This window comes from Petromyzon marinus, chromosome 38 (genome assembly GCF_048934315.1).
Source record: "Petromyzon marinus isolate PM22_M1 ecotype Great Lakes invasive population chromosome 38, UKy_Petmar_22M1.pri1.0, whole genome shotgun sequence".
NCBI lineage: Eukaryota > Metazoa > Chordata > Hyperoartia > Petromyzontiformes > Petromyzontidae > Petromyzon > Petromyzon marinus.
Genome location: NC_133704.1, coordinates 5,211,274 through 5,232,033, shown reverse-complemented (window position 1 = coordinate 5,232,033; position 20,760 = coordinate 5,211,274). Strand labels below are relative to the sequence as shown.

General features: G+C 52.5%; 1 protein-coding gene across 4 annotated transcripts in view; it reads left to right on the top strand.

Annotated features, from left to right (window-relative positions):
• The window catches only part of LOC116950053 (sialate:O-sulfotransferase 2), a 232,344-nt gene that overhangs the window by 161,752 nt on the left and 49,832 nt on the right, over positions 1 to 20,760 (top strand). For all 4 annotated transcript variants that reach the window (XM_076072580.1, XM_076072578.1, XM_076072577.1 and 1 more), the window contains 3 exons: positions 10,790 to 10,877; positions 11,439 to 12,823; positions 16,623 to 16,940. In XM_076072580.1, the coding sequence (XP_075928695.1) occupies positions 12,373 to 12,823; positions 16,623 to 16,940 (769 nt within the window). In that variant the 5' untranslated portion in view covers positions 10,790 to 10,877; positions 11,439 to 12,372. The remainder of the gene's footprint in view (positions 1 to 10,789; positions 10,878 to 11,438; positions 12,824 to 16,622; positions 16,941 to 20,760) is intronic.

Genomic DNA, 20,760 nt, shown 5'->3' with positions numbered 1-20,760 from the left:
TGGTCTACAGGAGGTCGTGGGTTCGATCGCGAGCCTTTTTTCTCCGGGTCCTCCGATTTTTTCCCTCCACATTTATAAGTATCAACAACACGCGCTTGAGCGTATTTGGATGCTGTTATAAAATGTCCACGTGATTATCCTCTTCGTTGAGCTATCTGAAAAGGAGATATATAGCTCAATAGGCCTTACCTGGTAAAAAAAAACAAGTTTATATTTTAGTTAGTCAGGTATTCCTTGAGGCCACGTGAAAGTGAATCGAAGGCTTGTTGATATGTTCCTTGTCGCACAAAGACAAAGATCCCCGTATAGCCCTCTAATAGACTGTTGGGGCAAGTGCCGTTTGCTAGCACGGCACACGTGGGGGGGGGGGGTTGTGTGGCCAGCAGCACCCCCAGCCGCCTCATTTAAGGCTGAGTCCACCTAGGGAAAGGCCCAGGACCGGTAACGGATATTAGTCGCTGATATTGGGCTGTGAGCTCGAATCGAACTCGGGTTGGCGGACGGTTCGTAGCGCAGGGCGCTAACCACCGCACCACCGCTCCCGACTAAACACACGCGCAAACACAAGATTACATTCGCAATCTCAAACACAAACACACCTTAGACAACCCCGCATTCACGAAGACGCAGATCTCCGCTATAGCCGCTAACAGCCCTTGTTTTTGCAAGTGCTGTTAGCGAGCACCCTTGAAGGCCGGCATGGCACACGATGGGGCGGGTGGCCAGGACCACGGCCGACCGCCTTTGTCGCCGCAGTCAGTGGCGATGTTTACACACCGCACCAGGTACTAATTTGAGGCTAAGTCTACCTAGGGAAGGCCCAGGACCGGTTCAGATATTCGTCACTGGTGTTGGCCGTGAGCGGGAATCGAACTCGGACTGCCGGTTTTGTAGCGTGAGTGGGTTAGTAGGCGAATACCTAGGTGAGTGGGTGAGTAAGTGGGTGGGTTAGTAGGTGAATGCCTAGGTGAGTGGGTGAGTCGGTTAGTAGGTGAATGCCGAGGTGAGTGGGTGAGTAAGTGGGTGGGTTAGTAGGTGAATACCTAGGTGAGTCGGTGAGTGAGTGGGTTAGTAGGTGAATGCCGAGGTGAGTGGGTGAGTGAGTGGGTGGGTTGAAAGGTGAATGCCGAGGTGAGTGGGTGAGTGAGTGGGTGGGTTAGTAGGTGAATGCCTAGGTGAGTGGGTGAGTAAGTGGGTGGGTTAGTAGGTGAATGCCGAGGTGAGTGGGTGAGTGTGTGAGTGGGTTAGTAGGTGAATGCCTAGGTGAGTGGGTGAGTGAGTGGGTTAGTAGGTGAATGCCGAGGTGAGTGAGTAAGTGGGTGGGTTAGTAGGTGAATACCTAGGTGAGTGGGTGAGTGAGTGAGTGAGTGGGTTAGTAGGTGAATGCCGAGGTGAGTGGGTGAGTGAGTGGGTGGGTTAGTAGGTGAATGCCTAGGTGAGTGGGTGAGTGAATGTGTAGATGAGTGTGGTGATTGAACACAGTGTGAATGAGGGCGAGACATTGGGACAGCTGGAGTTCTTGGTGCAGGAACTCACAGACACTACTGACCCCCTCGTGGTTACCTCCACAAGGGGAAGGAAAATGCCGCGGGAGAATCCAGACATGACAGGGTTCCGTGTTCCGCATCCTCGCGGTCTGTCTGGGCTCCGCACTTTCAGATGTTAGCGTTTGACTCCTGGCCTAGGCCCTGAGCCCCCCACCTCACCACCCCGATCCCGAACCCCCCTCCACGGATATTCTCCTCCCTCTCCTCCCTGCTCCTCCTCCTCGTCTTTCCCTCCTGCATCTCTCCCTGCCGCCTTCCCTTTCTCCCTCCAACTCGCTCTGCTTATCCCTCTCTCATCCCCCCCCTCCCTCCACCCCCTCCCTCCTTCTCCCCTCCACCCCCTCCCTCCTTCTCTCCACCCCTCCCCCTCCTTCTACCCCTCCCTCTCTCATCTACCCCTCCCTCCTCCACCCTCTCTTCTCCACCCATCCCCTCCTTCTACCCCTCCCTCTCTCACCCCACCCTCCCCCCACCTCCTTCTTCCCTCCACCCCTCCTTCTCCCCCTCTCTCCCCCTCCTTCTACCCCTCCCTCTCTCACCCCACCCTCCCTCCACCTCCTCCCATCCACCCCTCCTTCTCCCCACCCCTCCCCCTCTCTCCCCCTCCTTCTACCCCTCCCTCCTCCACCCACCCTCCCTCCTTCTCCCCTCCACCCCTCCTTCTCCCCACCCCTCCCTCTCCTTCTACCCCTCCCTCTCTTATCCCCCCCTCCCTCCTCCATCCTCCCCCTACTTCTACCCCTCCCCCTCTCTCCCCCTCCTTCTACCCCTCCCTCTCTCATCCACCCCTCCATCCTCCACCCTCCCTCCTTCTCCCCTCCACCCCCTCCCTTCTTCTCCCCTCCACCCCTCCTTCTCTCCACCCCTCCCTCTCCTTCTACCCCTCCCTCTCTTATCCCCCCCTCCCTCCTCCACCCTCCCCCTACTTCTTCCCCCCACCTCTCTCACCCCCACCCTCCCTCCACCCCTCCCTCCTCCTCCCCTCCACCCCTCCATCTCTCCACCCCTCCCCCTGCTTCTACCCCTCCCTCCTCCCCTCCCCTAGTGTCACGTGAGCCGCCAAGGTCACGGCCGGGTTGCCACGCGGATGCGCGCGATTAATCAACATCGCGACTCGCTCGCTCCGCGATTCCCAATTTGAAATCGATTGTCAAATCGATCATTTGTTCCTCCCCCCCCACCACAAACCGTCCCTCGATTGTTAAAGTTCAATCGGTAACGTTTCGGGCACTTGGCTTTCTTCATAGAACATTTCGAGATGGTACTGTACGTGTGGCTTTTTATCTCTCTGGCCTCTATGTGTACTGTGAAGAAGGGTCATTCCCCGAAACGTCGCTTCCTATACATTGCATTAAGGCTACAGTGTTAACACGTGTGTTTTTTTAAATATATATACAGTGCAAAACGCACAATGAAGTGGTGTGACTCGATATGATGTGCAGTAGGTGAGCATATCTAGCCAAAATAGTCAAAGTGACTCCCTGCGGCTCACAGCCCAATATCAGCGACTTATATCCGTTACCGGTCTGGGACCTTTCCCTAGGTCGACTCAGCCTTAAATGAGGCGGTTGGGGGTGCTACTGGCCACACAACCCCCCCCCCCCCCCCCGACAGTCTGTTAGAGGGCTATACGGGGATCTTTGTCTCTGTGCGCCAAGGACAAATATCAACGAGCCTTCGATTCACTTTCACGAGGCGTTAGGTGCTCATCTCCCGTTTACAGCCCTGCAGAGCCAGTAGTGGACATTCCACATTCCTTTGGCGGGACGGTGTGGGGGGGGGGAAGGGTTGGAGGGAGGCTAATCTATTGATAGCACAACCACCGCAAACTGTCCCACTAAGTGATACTTATTTTATATACCCTCCCCCCCTCGAAGGGATGATGAGCTGAGTCAACCCCGAGCACCCCAAACCCCCAGTCCCGCCAGCCCCGACCAGGAGTCGAACTCGCACTCCTTCAGCTTACGAGCCTTTCTCTCTCTCTTTCTCTCTCAACCCGCTGATCCTCCTTGCAAGGATCGTGGGGGGGGGGAATGTCTCTCGGGAATTCGTTGTATGTATGTTCGTGCGTTGAACTTCTTTCGCAACGTACGTAGCCAACCATGCTTATCGGATGTGCCGGGGGGGGGGGTGGGTATGGGGGGGGGGGAGGTTGTTTAAAGGACAATAAACTGAACACAAGAAGCAATTCTAAAAACAATCGTCTTGAATCTGGATGAACGTCTTGAGGATGACGAGCCGAGTTCGCGTGACGTCGCTTGGTGCTCCTTGCCGAGGATGGGCGCAAGGTGTCGCGGTTGATTTGTGGCCAGCACTCTGCGCCTGACACGAGTCAATGGCCTCTAGTCCACACGCTCAGCGAGACGAACCCAGGGTCCCCTTTAGCACCGGCGGCTTGCGATCTCCACCACACGGCCACCATCAACATCGTCGTGTTGATATGAGCGGTCCACTGCTGGACGAACGACCTCCCCCGAAGGTCCCGTGGCCCACCTCTTCCACCATCCCGCCGGGGACGTGATCCAAGCTGCCACCCCAGCACGCATGGCCCTCCGTGGCAGACGCGCTAATTGTTTTAAAACATGTAATTACATTCCGTGTTTTGTGTGTGTGTATATAATTACATATTGAGGGCCGTCCATAAATGACGTCACGCACCTAGGGGGGGGGGGGGGTCAGACATTTGTGACGATGTGTAACGAGGGGGGGTGGGGGCGGGGTGAGAAATGTGACGTCACATCAAAACGCGCAACTTTCAATAAATATAGAATTGTTCTAACAACACTAATTATTATAGGAACACTCCTACAACATCAGAGTGCAGCGCCACATTAAATACGCACTACAATGACAATAGTTTAAAGCGATTTGAAGCTTGTCTTATTATCAAAATGGATATACGGTTTGGGGGGAGGAGGGACAGAGCTTTGTGACGTCATATTTGAGGAGGGGGGGGGTCTGACTTTTTGTGACGCCGTGTGACGAGAGGGGGGGTCAAAAATCGTCAAAAATCGCGTGACGTCATTTATGGAAGGCCCCTTTTCAGTTTTCAGTTGATTTATTTTGGTGTAGCCCTGTGAGCCATTCGGCTCTTGAATCGGGTGCAACCACAACAAATAAAAAAAAAACATGAACAAGAAAAACATCTTAAAGTGACTTTGTGTGACTGTGCAAACAGGAAATCCATGCACAAAAACAGCAAAATATTCCTGAAAAAAAGCACCGTACACTAACGCTGTGTGCAAAAAATCCCAGTGGGATGCAAGTCAAACAACAACAACAACAACCACAAGAAAACTTAGATTAAGGCCATCAGTCTAACTCCGTACTACAACAAAACAAACATGTCCAAACCAAAAAACGTTTTCGAAATCACCAAAAAATAAAGCCATAATTGCAACGTAACAGTTATCATAGGGACAATAAACTGCAAAAATAACATGTAGCACCAAATCCTAGAGCCATAGCTGGCTGCATGAGTTACTCCAAAACAACAGAAGCATCAGTCGGAGTATCAAATTTTTTCAATGCACCTTTAAGATCAGCACGCTAAATCAAAATACAGATAATACTTTGCAGCGTCATCCGGAGCGAAACATTTTATTTTACGACAATGAATAGCAGTGGCAGCTAGGGGTGTACAACTCCTCTAGAGCAGTTTTGAGAGAACATCTCATTGGTAGCGATTCAAGTTGCAGTTTATTGGCAATAGCATTCCAGACCCTGGGGGCATCAATAGCAGAGGCCTTTCCTCCAGTTTTTGTACGGCAATAGGGAATGTGAAGCTGGTAAATGAGCGATAACATGAGTGTCAAATTTGTTCTTTGAAACAGAGAGGCGATCCAGCAGGTAGTCTGCGGATTTTATTGTAAGTACATCGTGAATAAATAAGATCTGGTGCACAAGCCGTCGAACATTAAGAGACGTTTAAGTTTGACCCAGTGTAGAGATCACAGTGGTGAGTCCTGTATGGGCGGTTCAATGCAAATCGTAAGGCCGAGCGCAGCGGATCCGCGCTACGCTGTACCACGAAACCCTCCTTCGCCGAGCGTAATTTCCGCTCACGGCCGACACCGCTGGCGGCTACCTGAACCGGTGCTGGGCCTCCCCTAGGTCGACTCGGCCTCAAATGAGCACCTGGTGCGGAGTGCGAACGTCGCCGCTGGGGAGACACAGGCGGCCGGGCGCGCCATTGGCCACCCACCCACCCACCCACTTGGTGTGCCGTGGCCGACTTCATAGGAAGCTTCGCCACAGCAGCCTCTTGTCAGCAACAAAGTTGCGGAATTGCAGACGGCGAGCGCCGCGATCTGAATGCACCTCGCGGAGCAACATTGAACATCTCAATTAACGGAGCATCACGTTGCTCTTTGTTCGTCCTGCCCGCCCGCGTGCGTGGGTGGGTGCGTGCGTGCGGACGTTTAGGGGGCACTTAGGGCGAATTGGAAGAGTCCATCGGAGGTGGCGGTGAGGGGGTGGAGTGAGAGAGAGGGGGGGGGGCGGGGGAGGGGTTCAGGGTGGGGACACGGCGATCGGTGGAGGACTGAGGGAGGAGGAGCAGGGGGACGAGACGAGGTTGTGAAGATTGTCTCCCACCAAATAGCCTCGCACCTCCACCCGGACCCGCGCTACAACCTCTACCTCCTCCTCCCCCCCCATTCCCTGCCACAACCTTGTGAGAGGTCACCCGGCGAGAGGAGGAGGAGGAGTGAGAAAAGAGGACATCAACATGACGGGTGAACGATTGCTCCATAACCGTTTCACGGCTAACGCGGTGACCTCGCTGGCGGAGTTTGAGGAGTGAGGGGGGGGGTGGAGGAGGAATTTATTTTGGGTGTTTTATTGGGGGGGGTGTGAGGGGTAGGAGTGGGGCGAGGAGGAGCTCGGGGGGGGGCTGAGGGAGGGGGGGTGAGCAAGGGGAAAATTTCGACGCTTGGGCGAGAGCGGCGCACCTCTTGAAGGATCGAGCAGAGGAGCGAGCGACTTAGTGAGTCCACCCCACCCACTCACCCACTCCTCGCGCACATCGGGAGCCGAGACAGAGACGCAGAGACACTGGGCAAAGACAGAGAGACACAGAGACAGAGAGGGAGATAATTTTATTTTAGATATTTTTGGAGGCGCGGGAGGGCGAGTGGTGAGATGTGTGGGTGGTGATCGGGTGACAGGATCAGAGAGACGCACGCGGATGAAGAGGCAGATGTTTAATGCTCGCTGCTGAGAGTCGAGATATCGACAGGTCCGTGGAAAGAGAGAGCGACGTAAGAGAGAGAGAGAGACAGAGAAAATGGGGAGAGACTTTAAACAACTTTTATTGCCGCCAGCAGCAAAAGCACTGGAGGCGATTTCGATATGAAATACACAAAGTCTCCAGCAACACAAATGAAAATAAACGTTACAAATCCACGCGCTGTGGCGCTAAAAAGCACCGCGCACAACACGAAAGAAAAGTCACGTGGTGGTTCTGGTGGTCATTCGCGCACGCCACGGTGACGAGCGAGCGCTTCAGAAGGTGAACACGTGTGGGGTGCCGTCCACGCTGATACAGAGAGGGGCTTGTCCGGCTCCCCAGCGTTCGAAGAAGACGCGCTGCACATCACCGACACGTGTGTTTGGTACATGGCGTGCTCCAGCCGGAGCCGCGCCTTGAGCAGGCCTCTGAACACTGGAAGCAGCACAGAGCAGCCGTCAGTGAGAGTGGGGAGAGAGTAAGTGGACGTGAGAGATATTGATAGATCGGTTGAGTGAGAGAGAGAGAGAGGGTAGCGTAGAGGGATACATAGAGAGGTCAGTGGGCAGAGAGACGAGAGCGAGAGACGGCGAGAGAGACAGTGGGAGAGGAGACAGAGTAGGTGGAAGAGAGAGAGAGTAAGTGGGACAAGATGGGGAGGTCCGTGGAGAGAAAAAGAGAGAGATTATAAATAGAGAGAGAGCGTTAAAGGAGAGAGAGAGAGAGATGAGAGGGTAGGAGGAGGAGCCGGCTGAGGAGCTGGAGATGCCTTCAAGGAGCTTGCTGATTGATTGACGGAGCTCCTTAATTGAGGAGCCACTCGCGAGTAGCATCCTCTGAGTGGGTGGCGAGACCTAGACACCCGCATGACCCCCCCCCCCCCCCCACCCTCTCTAAGGACCGCGTCTCATCTTCTGTATCGACAGATGACTTGCAACAACAAAATACAACAACAACAGCTGTCCGTCACTCAGAGAGGGTGAAGTCACCGCAGACAGCGCCTCAAGTACCATGGCTAGGTGCACGTGGAGACCTGACTTAGATGCCTGGCAGATGCAGCCAACCCTCGTGTGTTCCGTATCCTCCCAGCGCCGCTTCCCTCCACCACCACCACCACGACTGTGCCAACCCGCTCTGCTTTAGCCGCCACGGGGCTCATCTCGTTGTTGTGTGAGCGTGACACCGTTTTGAGACTAGGCTCAAAAGAAAGCTGTCTCAGTTTCAAAGGGCAGTTTCAAAGGCATATCAGAGTATGTTTTTTTTGCATTCTGAGCACAAGCATTGTGGTTAATGCAGGCACGATTCCTTGTAAAAGGTTTAAGTTTGGTGTATTAACATCTGAACACAGCTATTTTGCTGCCAGATAAAAGGGGAAAAACCTATTCTCATATTTTGGTACTGGCAAAGGAGGTCCCATGATGTAGTTAAAGCATTTCGGATGTCACTGATGATGATGTCACTGCGCTACTGTGACTGATGGTGACGTCACTGTGCTACTGTTACTGATGGTGATGTCACTGCGCTACTGTGACTGATGGTGACGTCACTGTGCTACTGTGACTGATGGTGATGTCACTGCGCTACTGTGACTGGTGGTGATGTCACTGCGCTACTGTGACTGATGGTGATGTCACTGCGCTACTGTGACTGATGGTGATGTCACTGCGCTACTGTGACTGATGGTGGGTGATGTCACTGCGCTACTGTGACTGATGGTGGGTGATGTCACTGCGCTACTGTGACTGATGGTGATGTCACTGTGCTACTGTGACTGATGGTGATGTCACTGCGCTACTGTGACTGATGGTGATGTCACTGCGCTACTGTGACTGATGGTGGGTGATGTCACTGCGCTACTGTGACTGATGGTGATGTCACTGTGCTACTGTGACTGATGGTGATGTCACTGTGCTACTGTGACTGATGGTGATGTCACTGCGCTACTGACTGATGGTGATGTCACTGCGCTACTGTGACTGATGGTGGGTGATGTCACTGCGCTACTGTGACTGATGGTGATGTCACTGTGCTACTGTGACTGATGGTGATGTCACTGCGCGACTGTGACTGATGGTGATGTCACTGCGCTACTGTGACTGGTGGTGATGTCACTGCGCTACTGTGACTGATGGTGGGTGATGTCACTGCGCTACTGTGACTGATGGTGATGTCACTGCGCTACTGTGACTGATGGTGATGTCATTGCGCGACTGTGACTGATGGTGATGTCACTGCGCGACTGTGACTGATGGTGATGTCACTGTGCTACTGTGACTGGTGGTGATGTCACTGCGCTACTGTGACTGGTGGTGATGTCACTGCGCTACTGTGACTGATGGTGATGTCACTGCGCTACTGTGGCTGATGGTGATGTCACTGCGCTACTGTGACTGGTGGTGATGTCACTGCGCTACTGTGACTGATGGTGATGTCACTGCACCAGTGTGACTGATGGTGACGTCACTGCGCGACTGTGACTGATGGTGATGTCTTCTTTGGTTCTTTCGGTAAAGTCACGTAGAATGAGAATAAAATAATAAAATAAAACAATACAATTCTCACGACGTTTCGGCCACAACACAAGTGGCCTTCTTCAGGTGAAAGGAACAAACCTGTCAAGACGACAGAGCTACAATGATGGTGATGTCACTGCGCGACTGTGACTGATGGTGACGTCACTGCGCGACTGTGACTGATGGTGACGTCACTGCGCGACTGTGACTGATGGTGATGTCACTGCGCTACTGTGACTGGTGGTGATGTCACTGCTCCACCGCTCCACAATATACTATTACTACTCTCACGTGAATACGTACGTACACATAAAAAGGTATAGATTCCCCGTATAGCCTATACAGACTGCTTGGGGCAAGTGCTGTTAGTGAGCACCTATAACATATACGCACACACACACATACAGATACAACAGAGATAAAGATCCCCCGTATAGCATTAGATACTTTTGGGAAAAGTGTTATTATCGAGCACACACACACATTTATATATATTTACACAGACACGTACAGACGCAATTATAAAAGTCATAATACCCTAACGGGTCTGTGTATAATTGAACGCCACGTGAATTTAGGAGATTAAGAACATTTTAGATTAGTGCTATGTTACAAATGCTACGCATTAGTCACGGCTGTTAGATGCGAATGCGTGAAAGTCCGTGATTCTGCCACCACCCCCCCCCCCCCCACATTGCTAGAGAACTCATGTTTAAGTAAAAAAAATAAACATTTAATAATAATAATTATACGTATTAATAAATTAATGGACATACTGCGCCATCTGGGCTCCTGGATTTGGATCAAAAGACATCTCTGATGGGTGAGATAATTGTCAGAGTTTCCGTTCGGCAACAGTTTTAAAAGATCCACGGTTCATCGCACAATCAGCAGCCGCACTTTTTCTCTGCTTGAGAGACGACGATAATATATCCCCCTCCTCTTACACGTTAGCAACGCAAATGAAAATTAACTACCTAAACTAACAGTTAATTGCCCGTTGCTTAACATGCAAAATGTTGCTTTGTTAAAAAAGAAAGAAAATCCCACTTCCTGCATCGTAGCCTCCACGCTGAGGCTGGCACGCGCGCGCGTGTGTGTCTGTGTGTGTGTGTCTGTGTGTACAAGCGGTAGTCGACGTGTAAACATTATTACTGGAGAGACAAAAGCGGCCGGGCGTGGTGCTGGCCACCCGCCCCCTCGAGTGCCGTGCCGGCCTTCATAGGTGCTCGCAAACAGCACTTGCCCCAAAAGTCTGTACAGGCTATACGGGGGCTCTTTGTCGGTTTGTGTACACGCACGTTCTTATGCCGGGGGCCGAGTGCATTCGACATGTAAGATGTAAATGTCTTAAGTGAAAAGATAAATACTTAGCGCTGTGCCGGGGTCGGTGGGTGTAGTTGGTTCGGTGAGTGCGTGGTTGGGTGGATGGATGACAACATATCTTGACTTGTTCGGGAACACATTTTTCGTGCTTTTTTTTCGTTTGTTTGTTCCAGTTGTTCGGAACTAAAGTGAGGGATCACGCGGCTTGCACTGGCGAACGAACCTCCTCCTCCTCCAAAATTCCACGGTGGCAATTCATCGGTGAGTCACTCCAGCCGTGACATTGTTTGCCTGGCTTTGAATTATCCCTCGCCGGCGTGGAATATCCAGCAGAATATAAAAAATAATTATAATGATGATAACGGTAGCAGCAGTAGTAGTAGTAAAAATAATAATGGAATAACGCGGTTAAAGTTAATTGAGTCGCAACGTATTTTGATGAATTGTTAGTGTTTGCTTGTGTGTGTGTGTGTTGTCAATCACTGGCGTTAGAGCTCCAAATGGGTGCAGCACGCGCCGCTTGAATGTAAACTAAGGGACGGTTTATCTTTGTTAAGGTTAATTCATTTTAAATAAACATATCATGTTTATTATTTTCCTTCACTGCGCGCTTATAGAGGATTGCCATGTGTACGCGTACCGCTTCGTGAAAACAACAACATTGAATCTAAATGTTCGTTTGACGGACAGTTCGAATTTTTTAGTGACGGTTGTTCGATTTTCTCCCATTGTGTTAATTAAAAAAAAATTGCGCGTGACTTTATCGACTAAGTGTGTATCAAATGTCTTCCCCCCCCCCTCCCCCCGTTGGGCTGCATGAAGACAAAGGGTCGTAGTCCGAAACGTCGCCCCCATTGACATTTGGAGCGGCTATTGTTTTACGAAAGCCGTGTTAATGAGGACGGTGGTGGGATTATTTTTGTTTCTGTGTTTTGATTGCGATGCCGAGAAGATTACGTGCGGCGATTTAGCAAGATAAGCATTGTCAACTATATCGACAACAATATCAACAACAATAATAACAATATAAAGAGAGAATTTATAACGTCCGTTTTTATTGAGCGCGTGCATTTCTGTAAAAAAAAAGCAAATCAAAGAAAATCGAGATGATTTAAAACACACCACGTCTCTGACAAACATCAACAAGAACGGCAACAGTAGCGACAAACAATATCAAAATAAACGTCAGCAACAATTACGATTGATTTGTATGGACCTCGTTAAACTTGTACCTGATTATGAATTGAGATATATTTGCAAAAAAAACTTCACCGTTGGGATCTACTCGAATCAAAACCCCGACCTGAACAACAACTCAACAACAGCAACTCAACAACAACTCAACAACAGCAAACTCAACAACAACAACAACAACTCAACAACAGCAACTCAACACCAGCAACAAACAACCAAATATCAACAACTCATTGTCCATTGTCGGACCCGAGTTTGAAAATCTCACTTTTTTCAATACTTTGCCGTGAAGACTCAAACTCTTCCAACAACAACAACAACATCACCACCACAACCACCACCACCCAACAAGCAAACAAACTTCCACCCACCCCCCCCCCCCCAAAAAAAAAATCACTCCCAAGTCATCAGTGCTCGGATGAACCGCACGGACGCTGGCCACTGTGGCCGAGGCGCCGATTTAAACGAAGCTGGCGGCTAGGCCGCCCCAGCAAGAGCCGGCGTCCTGACTCCACCTCGGGCCTCGTGGACGCGTGCCGGCGCCAGCGGCACCCCGCGCGCGATGCCGGCCCCTTCGGCGCCCTGGTCGATGCAGGCCACGGCGGCAGCGCAGCGGCGATGCCTCCTCCTGCTCAGGCCTCGCCCCGTGCGGCCGCTCAGATTCCTGGCCCTCTTGGCGCTCTACCTGTCCGTCGGGAGTCTTCTGCTCTCCCACTCGGCGCCCCTCGTCGCCCGTCTCGCCGCCAGGGCTGGGGTCGCTGCCGGGAGTGGTGGTGGTGTCGGTGGTGTTGGTGGTGTTGGTGGTGGTGGTGGTGGTGTTGGTGTTGGTGGTGTTGGTGGTGTTGGTGGTGGTGTTGGTGGGGGCCACGTGGCGGTCTCGGCGGACGTCTTGGAGGAGCCCTCGGGAGCTCCCTTGGAGGGGCCCCTGCAGCAGCAGCAGCAGCAGGGAGCTGCGTTGGGCATCGGCATGTGGGCCTCAAGGGGGTCCGTGTCGGAAGGGACTCACAGAGATGGTGAGGTGGTGCTGTTGTGGGTGATTGTGCGGTGGTGGTGGTGCTGTTGTGGGTGATTGTGTGGTGGTGGTGGTGTTGTGGGTGATTGTGTGGTGGTGGTGGTGGTGGTGGTGTTGTGGGTGATTGTGCGGTGGTGGTGGTGGTGGTGGTGGTGTTATGGGTGATTGTGCGGTGGTGGTGGTGGTGTTGTGGGTGATTGTGCAGTGGTGGTGTTGTGGGTGATTGTATGGTGGTCGTGTTGTGGGTGATTGTGCGGTGGTGGTGGTGTTGAGGGTGATTGTGTAGCGGTGGTGGTGTTGTGGGTGATTGTGTGGCGGTGGTGGTGTTGTGGGTGATTATGCGGCGGTGGTGGTGTTGTGGGTGATTGTGCGGTGGTGGTGGTGGTGGTGTTGTGGGTGATTGTGTGGTGGTGGTGGTGGTGTTGTGGGTGATTGTGTGGTGGTGGTGGTGTTGTGGGTGATTGTGTGGTGGTGGTGGTGTTGTGGGTGATTGTGTGGTGGTGGTGGTGGTGTTGTGGGTGATTGTGCGGTGGTGGTGGTGGTGTTGTGGGTGATTGTGCGGTGGTGGTGGTGTTGTGGGTGATTGTGCAGTGGTGGTGTTGTGGGTGATTGTATGGTGGTCGTGTTGTGGGTGATTGTGCGGTGGTGGTGGTGTTGAGGGTGATTGTGTAGCGGTGGTGGTGTTGTGGGTGATTGTGTGGCGGTGGTGGTGTTGTGGGTGATTATGCGGCAGTGGTGGTGTTGTGGGTGATTGTGCGGTGGTGGTGGTGGTGGTGTTGTGGGTGATTGTGTGGTGGTGGTGGTGGTGGTGGTGTTGTGGGTGATTGTGTGGTGGTGGTGGTGGTGTTGTGGGTGATTGTGCGGTGGTGGTGGTGGTGGTGTTGTGGGTGATTGTGCGGTGGTGGTGGTGTTGTGGGTGATTGTGCAGTGGTGGTGTTGTGGGTGATTGTATGGTGGTCGTGTTGTGGGTGATTGTGCGGTGGTGGTGGTGTTGAGGGTGATTGTGTAGCAGTGGTGGTGTTGTGGGTGATTGTGTGGCGGTGGTGGTGTTGTGGGTGATTGTGCGGTGGTGGTGGTGGTGTTGTGGGTGATTGTGTGGTGGTGGTGGTGGTGTTGTGGGTGATTGTGCAGTGGTGGTGTTGAGGGTGATTGTGTAGCGGTGGTGGTGTTGTGGGTGATTGTGCGGCGGTGGTGGTGTTGTGGGTGATTGTGTGGTGGTGGTGGTGTTGTGGGTGATTGTGTGGTGGTGGTGGTGTTGTGGGTGAGTGTGTGGCGGTGGTGGTGTTGTGGGTGATTGTGCCGTGGTGGTGGTGGTGGTGTTGTGGGTGATTGTGCGGCGGTGGTGGTGTTGTGGGTGATTGTGTGGTGGTGGTGGTGTTGTGGGTGATTGTGTGATGGTGGTGGTGTTGTGGGTGATTGTGCGGTGGTGGTGGTGTTGTGGGTGATTGTGCGGTGGTGGTGGTGTTGTGGGTGATTGTGTGGTGGTGGTGGTGTTGTGGGTGATTGTGTGGTGGTGGTGGTGGTGGTGGTGTTGTGGGTGAGTGTGTGGCAGTGGTGGTGTTGTGGGTGATTGTGTAGTGGTGGTGGTGGTGTTGTGGGTTATTGTGTGCCGGTGGTGGTGTTGTGGGTGATTGTGCGGTGGTGGTGGTGGTGTTGTGGGTGATTGTGTGGTGGTGGTGGTGTTGTGGGTGATTGTGTGGTGGTGGTGGTGGTGGTGGTGTTGTGGGTGAGTGTGTGGCAGTGGTGGTGTTGTGGGTGATTGTGTAGTGGTGGTGGTGGTGTTGTGGGTTATTGTGTGCCGGTGGTGGTGTTGTGGGTGATTGTGCGGTGGTGGTGGTGGTGTTGTGGGTGATTGTACGGTGGTAGTGGTGGTGTTGTGGGTGATTGTGCGGTGGTGGTGGTGGTGTTGCGGGTGATTGTGTGGTGGTGGTGTTGCGGGTGATTGTGTGGTGGTGGTGTTGTGGGTGATTGTGCGGTGGTGGTGTTGTGGGTGATTGTGCGGTGGTGGTGGTGGTGTTGTGGGTGATTGTGCGGTGGTGGTGGTGTTGTGAGTGATTGTGCGGTGGTGGTGGTGTGGGTGATTGTGTGGTGGTGGTGGTGTTGTGGGTGATTGTGCGGTGGTGGTGGTGTTGTTGCTGTGGGTGATTGTGCGGTGGTGGTGGTGTTGTGGGTGATTGTGCGGTGGTAGTGGTGTTGTGGGTGATTGTGCGGTGGTGGTGGTGGTGTTGTGGATGATTGTACGGTGGTGGTGGCGTTGTGGGTGATTGTGTGGTGGTGGTGGTGGTGGTGTTGTGGGTGATTGTACGGTGGTGGTGGTGTTGCGGGTGATTGTGCGGTAGTGTAACGACCAACACCGGTGACGATTATCTGAACCGCAACTGGGCCTCCGCCTAGGTCGCCTCGGCCGTAAATGGGTTACGGGTGCGGCGTGTAAATATCGTCGATGGGGAGACAAAGCGGTCGGGCGTGATGCTGGCCACCCACCCCCTCGTGTGCCGTGCCGGCCTTCATAGGTGCTCGCTAACAGCACTTGCCCCTAAAGTCTGTTAAGGCTACACGGGGGATCTTTGTCTTTGGTGAGTCTGGTGGCGATGGCGTGTAGAGTTGGTGAGGTTGATGATGATTATATTTGTTATTTAAGATTAAGATGATGATGATGATGATTACGATATGTTCATTTTGATGATGATTACCTTCGATTTACGAATTTTTAACTCGATGCTACTGACGATAATATTGATTATTATGATACAAGTGAATTTTAACAATAATCATTCAGGAAGTCCAACCACAACATTAATACCAACACAACCACCGTTATCACCACCACGACCATCACCACCACAATTACCGTCATAATCAGCACCACAACCATCACCACCACTACCACAGCACCGCCACCACCACAACTACTGTCATCACCACAACCACGAGGACCATCACCACCACCACCACCACCACCACCACAATCACCATCACAATTACCATCATCACTACCACAATCACCACCACAATTACCATCATCACCACCACAACTACTGTCATCACCACAACCACCACCACAATTACCATCATCACCACCACCACAATCACCACCACAATTACCATCATGACCACCACCACAATCACCACCACAATTACCATCATCACCACCACGCCCATCACCACCACCACAATCACCACCACAATTACCATCATCACCACCACGCCCATCACCACCACCACAATCACCACCACAATTACCATCACCACCACGCCCATCACCACCACCACCACCACAATCACCACCACAATTACCATCAACACCACCACGCCCACCACCACAATCACCACCACAATTACCATCATCACCACCACGCACATCACCACCACCACCACAATCACCACCACAATTACCATCATTACCACCACGCCCACCACCACCACCACCACAATCACCACCACAATTACCATCATCACCACCACGCCCACCACCACCACCACCACAATCACCACCACAATTACCATCATCACCACCACGCCCATCACCACCACCACAATCACCACCACAATTACCATCAACACCACCACGCCCACCACCACCACCACCACCACAATCACCACCACAATTACCATTATCATCACCACCACGCCCATCACCACCACCACCACCACAATTACCATCATCACCACCACGCCCATCACCACCACCACCACTACAGCCGCATCTCCCTCAATCTCCATCCGCCAACTCTCCCTCCCCATCCCCCCCCCGTCCCCCCTCTTAACCGCACCCCCCCCCCTCTACCTTCCACCCGCAGCTTCGCCCCCCGCCGCCTTTCCAGGGCTACCCCGCGGTGGTGGTGTAGGTGGAGGTGGTGGTGGAGGTGGTGGAGGTGGTGGAGGTGGTGGAGGTGGTGGAGGTGGTGGTGGTGGAGTTGGTCCGGACGAACCCTTCTCTGGGGGGGCCCGCATCATCAAGTACCGACCCCCCTGGATGCGCCAGCGGGCCGAGGGCAGCGAGCGCCCTCAGGGAGGATACGGGGGGGCAGCGCAGCCCCCCTTGTCGGGAGTCGTGGGGGGCAGCAGTGGCGGTGGCGGTGCGAGAGCTGCCAGCGAGCAAGACGAGTCCGGGAAAGGTGAGGACGAGTTTACCATCATCATCATCACCATCATCACCATCGTAGTCACCATCATCATCACCACCATCATCACCATCGTAGTCACCATCATCATCATCATCACCACCATCATCACCATCGTAGTCACCATCATCATCATCACCATCATCACCACCATCATCACCATCGTAGTCACCATCATCATCATCACCATCATCACCACCATCATCACCATCGTAGTCACCATCATCATCATCACCACCATCATCACCATCGTAGTCACCATCATCATCATCGTCACCATCATCACTATCATCACCATCGTAGTCACCATCATCATCACCATCATCACCACCATCATCACCATCGTAGTCACCATCATCATCATCACCATCATCATCACCATCGTAGTCACCATCATCATCACCATCATCATCACCATCATCACCATCGTAGTCACCATCATCATCACCATCATCATCACCATCGTAGTCACCATCATCATCATCACCACCATCATCACCATCATCACCATCGTAGTCACCATCATCACCATCATCACCACCATCATCACCATCGTAGTCACCATCATCATCATCACCATCATCGTCACCATCGTAGTCACCATCATCATCACCATCATCATAACCATCATCACCATCGTAGTCATCATCATCACCATCATCACCACCATCATCATCTTCGCCATCATCATCTTCGCCATCATCATCACCATCATCACCATCTTGACCATCATCATCACTGTCATCATCTTCATCATCTTCACCATCATCACCACCACCCATCATTATCACAATCATCATCACCACCATCATCATTTTCACCACAATCATCATCATCATCATGACCACCACCATCATCTTCACCGTCATCATCTTCATCATCACCATCATCATCACCACGATCATCATCATCTTGACCATCATCATCACTGTCATCATCTTCACCATCATCATCTTCACCATCATCACCACCACCATCATCACCACCATCATCCTTTTCACCACAATCATCATCATGACCACCACCATCATCTTCACCATCATCATCATCACTACCATCATCATTTTCACCACAATCATAATCACCATCACCACCATCATCACCATCATTACCATCATCACAACTACTACCATCATCACCACCACTATCATCATCATCACATACAAACTCCACGCACACTCACCCCACCCTCACACTCACTGACACTCGGCAGAACTCACGAGTTGGGAATCGAACCTCGGGTCATCTTGCTGTGAGTGCGCGAGTTATTTCCACTCATCATCATCATCGAGATTGGAGAGTGCGTACACCCCGCTGATCCCCAGCACTGCATCTAACACCAGGGATGTGAGTGGCGTGTGTCGGCATTTAGTGACACGTGCTCGGGTATCTCTGATTGGAGAGGGGGTGGGGAAGTGGGGGGCGACGGGGGAAAGGGGGGAGGGGCGATGGGGGGGGGGTAAAGGTGGCAAGGCCCATGGTGGATGAAGGATATATTTGCTTACATACAAAGATACAGATCCCCCGTATAGCTGTACCAGACTGTTAGGGCAAGTGCTGTCAGCGAGTGGCGCCTTTGAAGGCCGGCACGGCACACGAGGGGGTGGGTGGCCAGTACCACGCCCGACCGCCTTTGTATCCCTCGTCGCAATATTTTACAGACCGCACCGGGTACTAATTTGAGGCTGAGTGGACATAGGGGAGGCCCAGAGCCGATGCACATTGACCGCCACTTGTGTTGGCCGGGTTCGTATCGCAGCGCCGCTACCCGCTGTGTCACCGCTCCCCACACACGCACACAAAGACAAAGATCCCCCGTCTAACCTTAACAGACTGTTGGGGCAAGTGCTGTTAGCGACCGACCTATGAAGGCCGGCACGGCACACGAGGGGGTGGGTGGCCAACACCACGCCCGGCCGCCTTTGCCTCCCAAGTGGCGATGTTTACACACCGCACCAGGTACTCATTTGAGGCTGAGTCGACCTAGGTTGAGGCTCAGGACCGGTTCATATAATCGTCACCGCAGCGTAGCGCTGACCGCTACACTACCGCTCCGCATAGGGATAGCCACGCTCAACACATCTCTCCTCGACCCCGCCCCTCTATCCCCAACAACCCAACCTCCAATTTAGAATCTGTCAATTACACGGGGCATTTAAATTCACGACACACACACACACAAACGACTGGGATAAGTACTACGCGAAGGTTTTACGGTGGAATTTGTTTATAATTATCTCTGTACAAAGATAAGCGACCAGCTGCCACTGGCTGCTCACACACACAGCTACACACACACAGCTACACACACACAGCTACACACACACAGCTACACACACACAGCTACACACACACAGCTACACACACACAGCTACACACACACAGCTACACACACACAGCTACACACACACAGCTACACACACACAGCCTCACACACACACAGCTACACACACACAGCTACACACACACAGCTACACACACACAGCTACACACACACAGCTACACACACACAGCTACACACACACAGCTACACACACACAGCTACACACACACAGCTACACACACACAGCTACACACACACAGCTACAGACACACAGCTACACACACACAGCTACACACACACAGCTACACACACACAGCTACACACACACAGCTACACACACACAGCTACACACACAGCTACACACACACAGCTACACACACAGCGCTGCGAACAGCCTCACACACACACACAGCTACACACACACAGCTACACACACACACAGCTACACACACACAGCTACAGACACACAGCTACAGCCAGCACTGCGAACAGCCTCACACACACACAGCTACACACACACAGCTACAGACAGCACTGCGAACAGCCTCACACACAGCTACACACACAGCTACACACACACAGCTACACACACACAGCTACAGACAGCACTGCGAACAGCCTCACACACACAGCTACACACACACAGCTACACACACACAGCTACAGCCAGCACTGCGAACAGCCTCACACATAGCTACACACACAGCTACAGACAGCACTGCGAACAGCCTCACACACACACACAGCTACACACACACAGCTACACACACACAGCTACAGCCAGCACTGCGAACAGCCTCACACATAGCTACACACACAGCTACAGACAGCACTGCGAACAGCCTCACACACAGCTACACACACACAGCTACACACGCACAGCTACACACGCACAGCTACACACACAGCACTGCTAACAGCCTCACACACACAGCTACACACAGCTACAGACACAGCACTGCTAACAGCCTCACACACACAGCTACACACACAGCTACACACACAGCACTGCTAACAGCCTCACACACACACAGCTACACACACTGTACTAATAACAGTCTCACACACACAGCTACACACACACAGCTGCACACAGAGCTACACACAGCTACACACAACGACACACACAGCTAATCACATACACAGCTGATCACATACACAGCTACACACACAGAGCTACACACAGCTACCCACAGCTACACATACAGATAAAAACAAAGCTACACACAAACAGCTACAGATATACAGCTACTCACACACAGCTACACACACAGCACTGTTAACAGCCTCACACACACAGCTACACACACAGCACTGTTAACAGCCTCACACACATACACAGCCACACACATATAGACACACATAGCTACACACAAACACAGCTACACACACAGCTACACGCACAGCACTGCTAACAGCCTTACACATACACACAGCTACACGCACTCACAGCTAGACACACACAGCGTTGCTAACAGCTACACACACAGC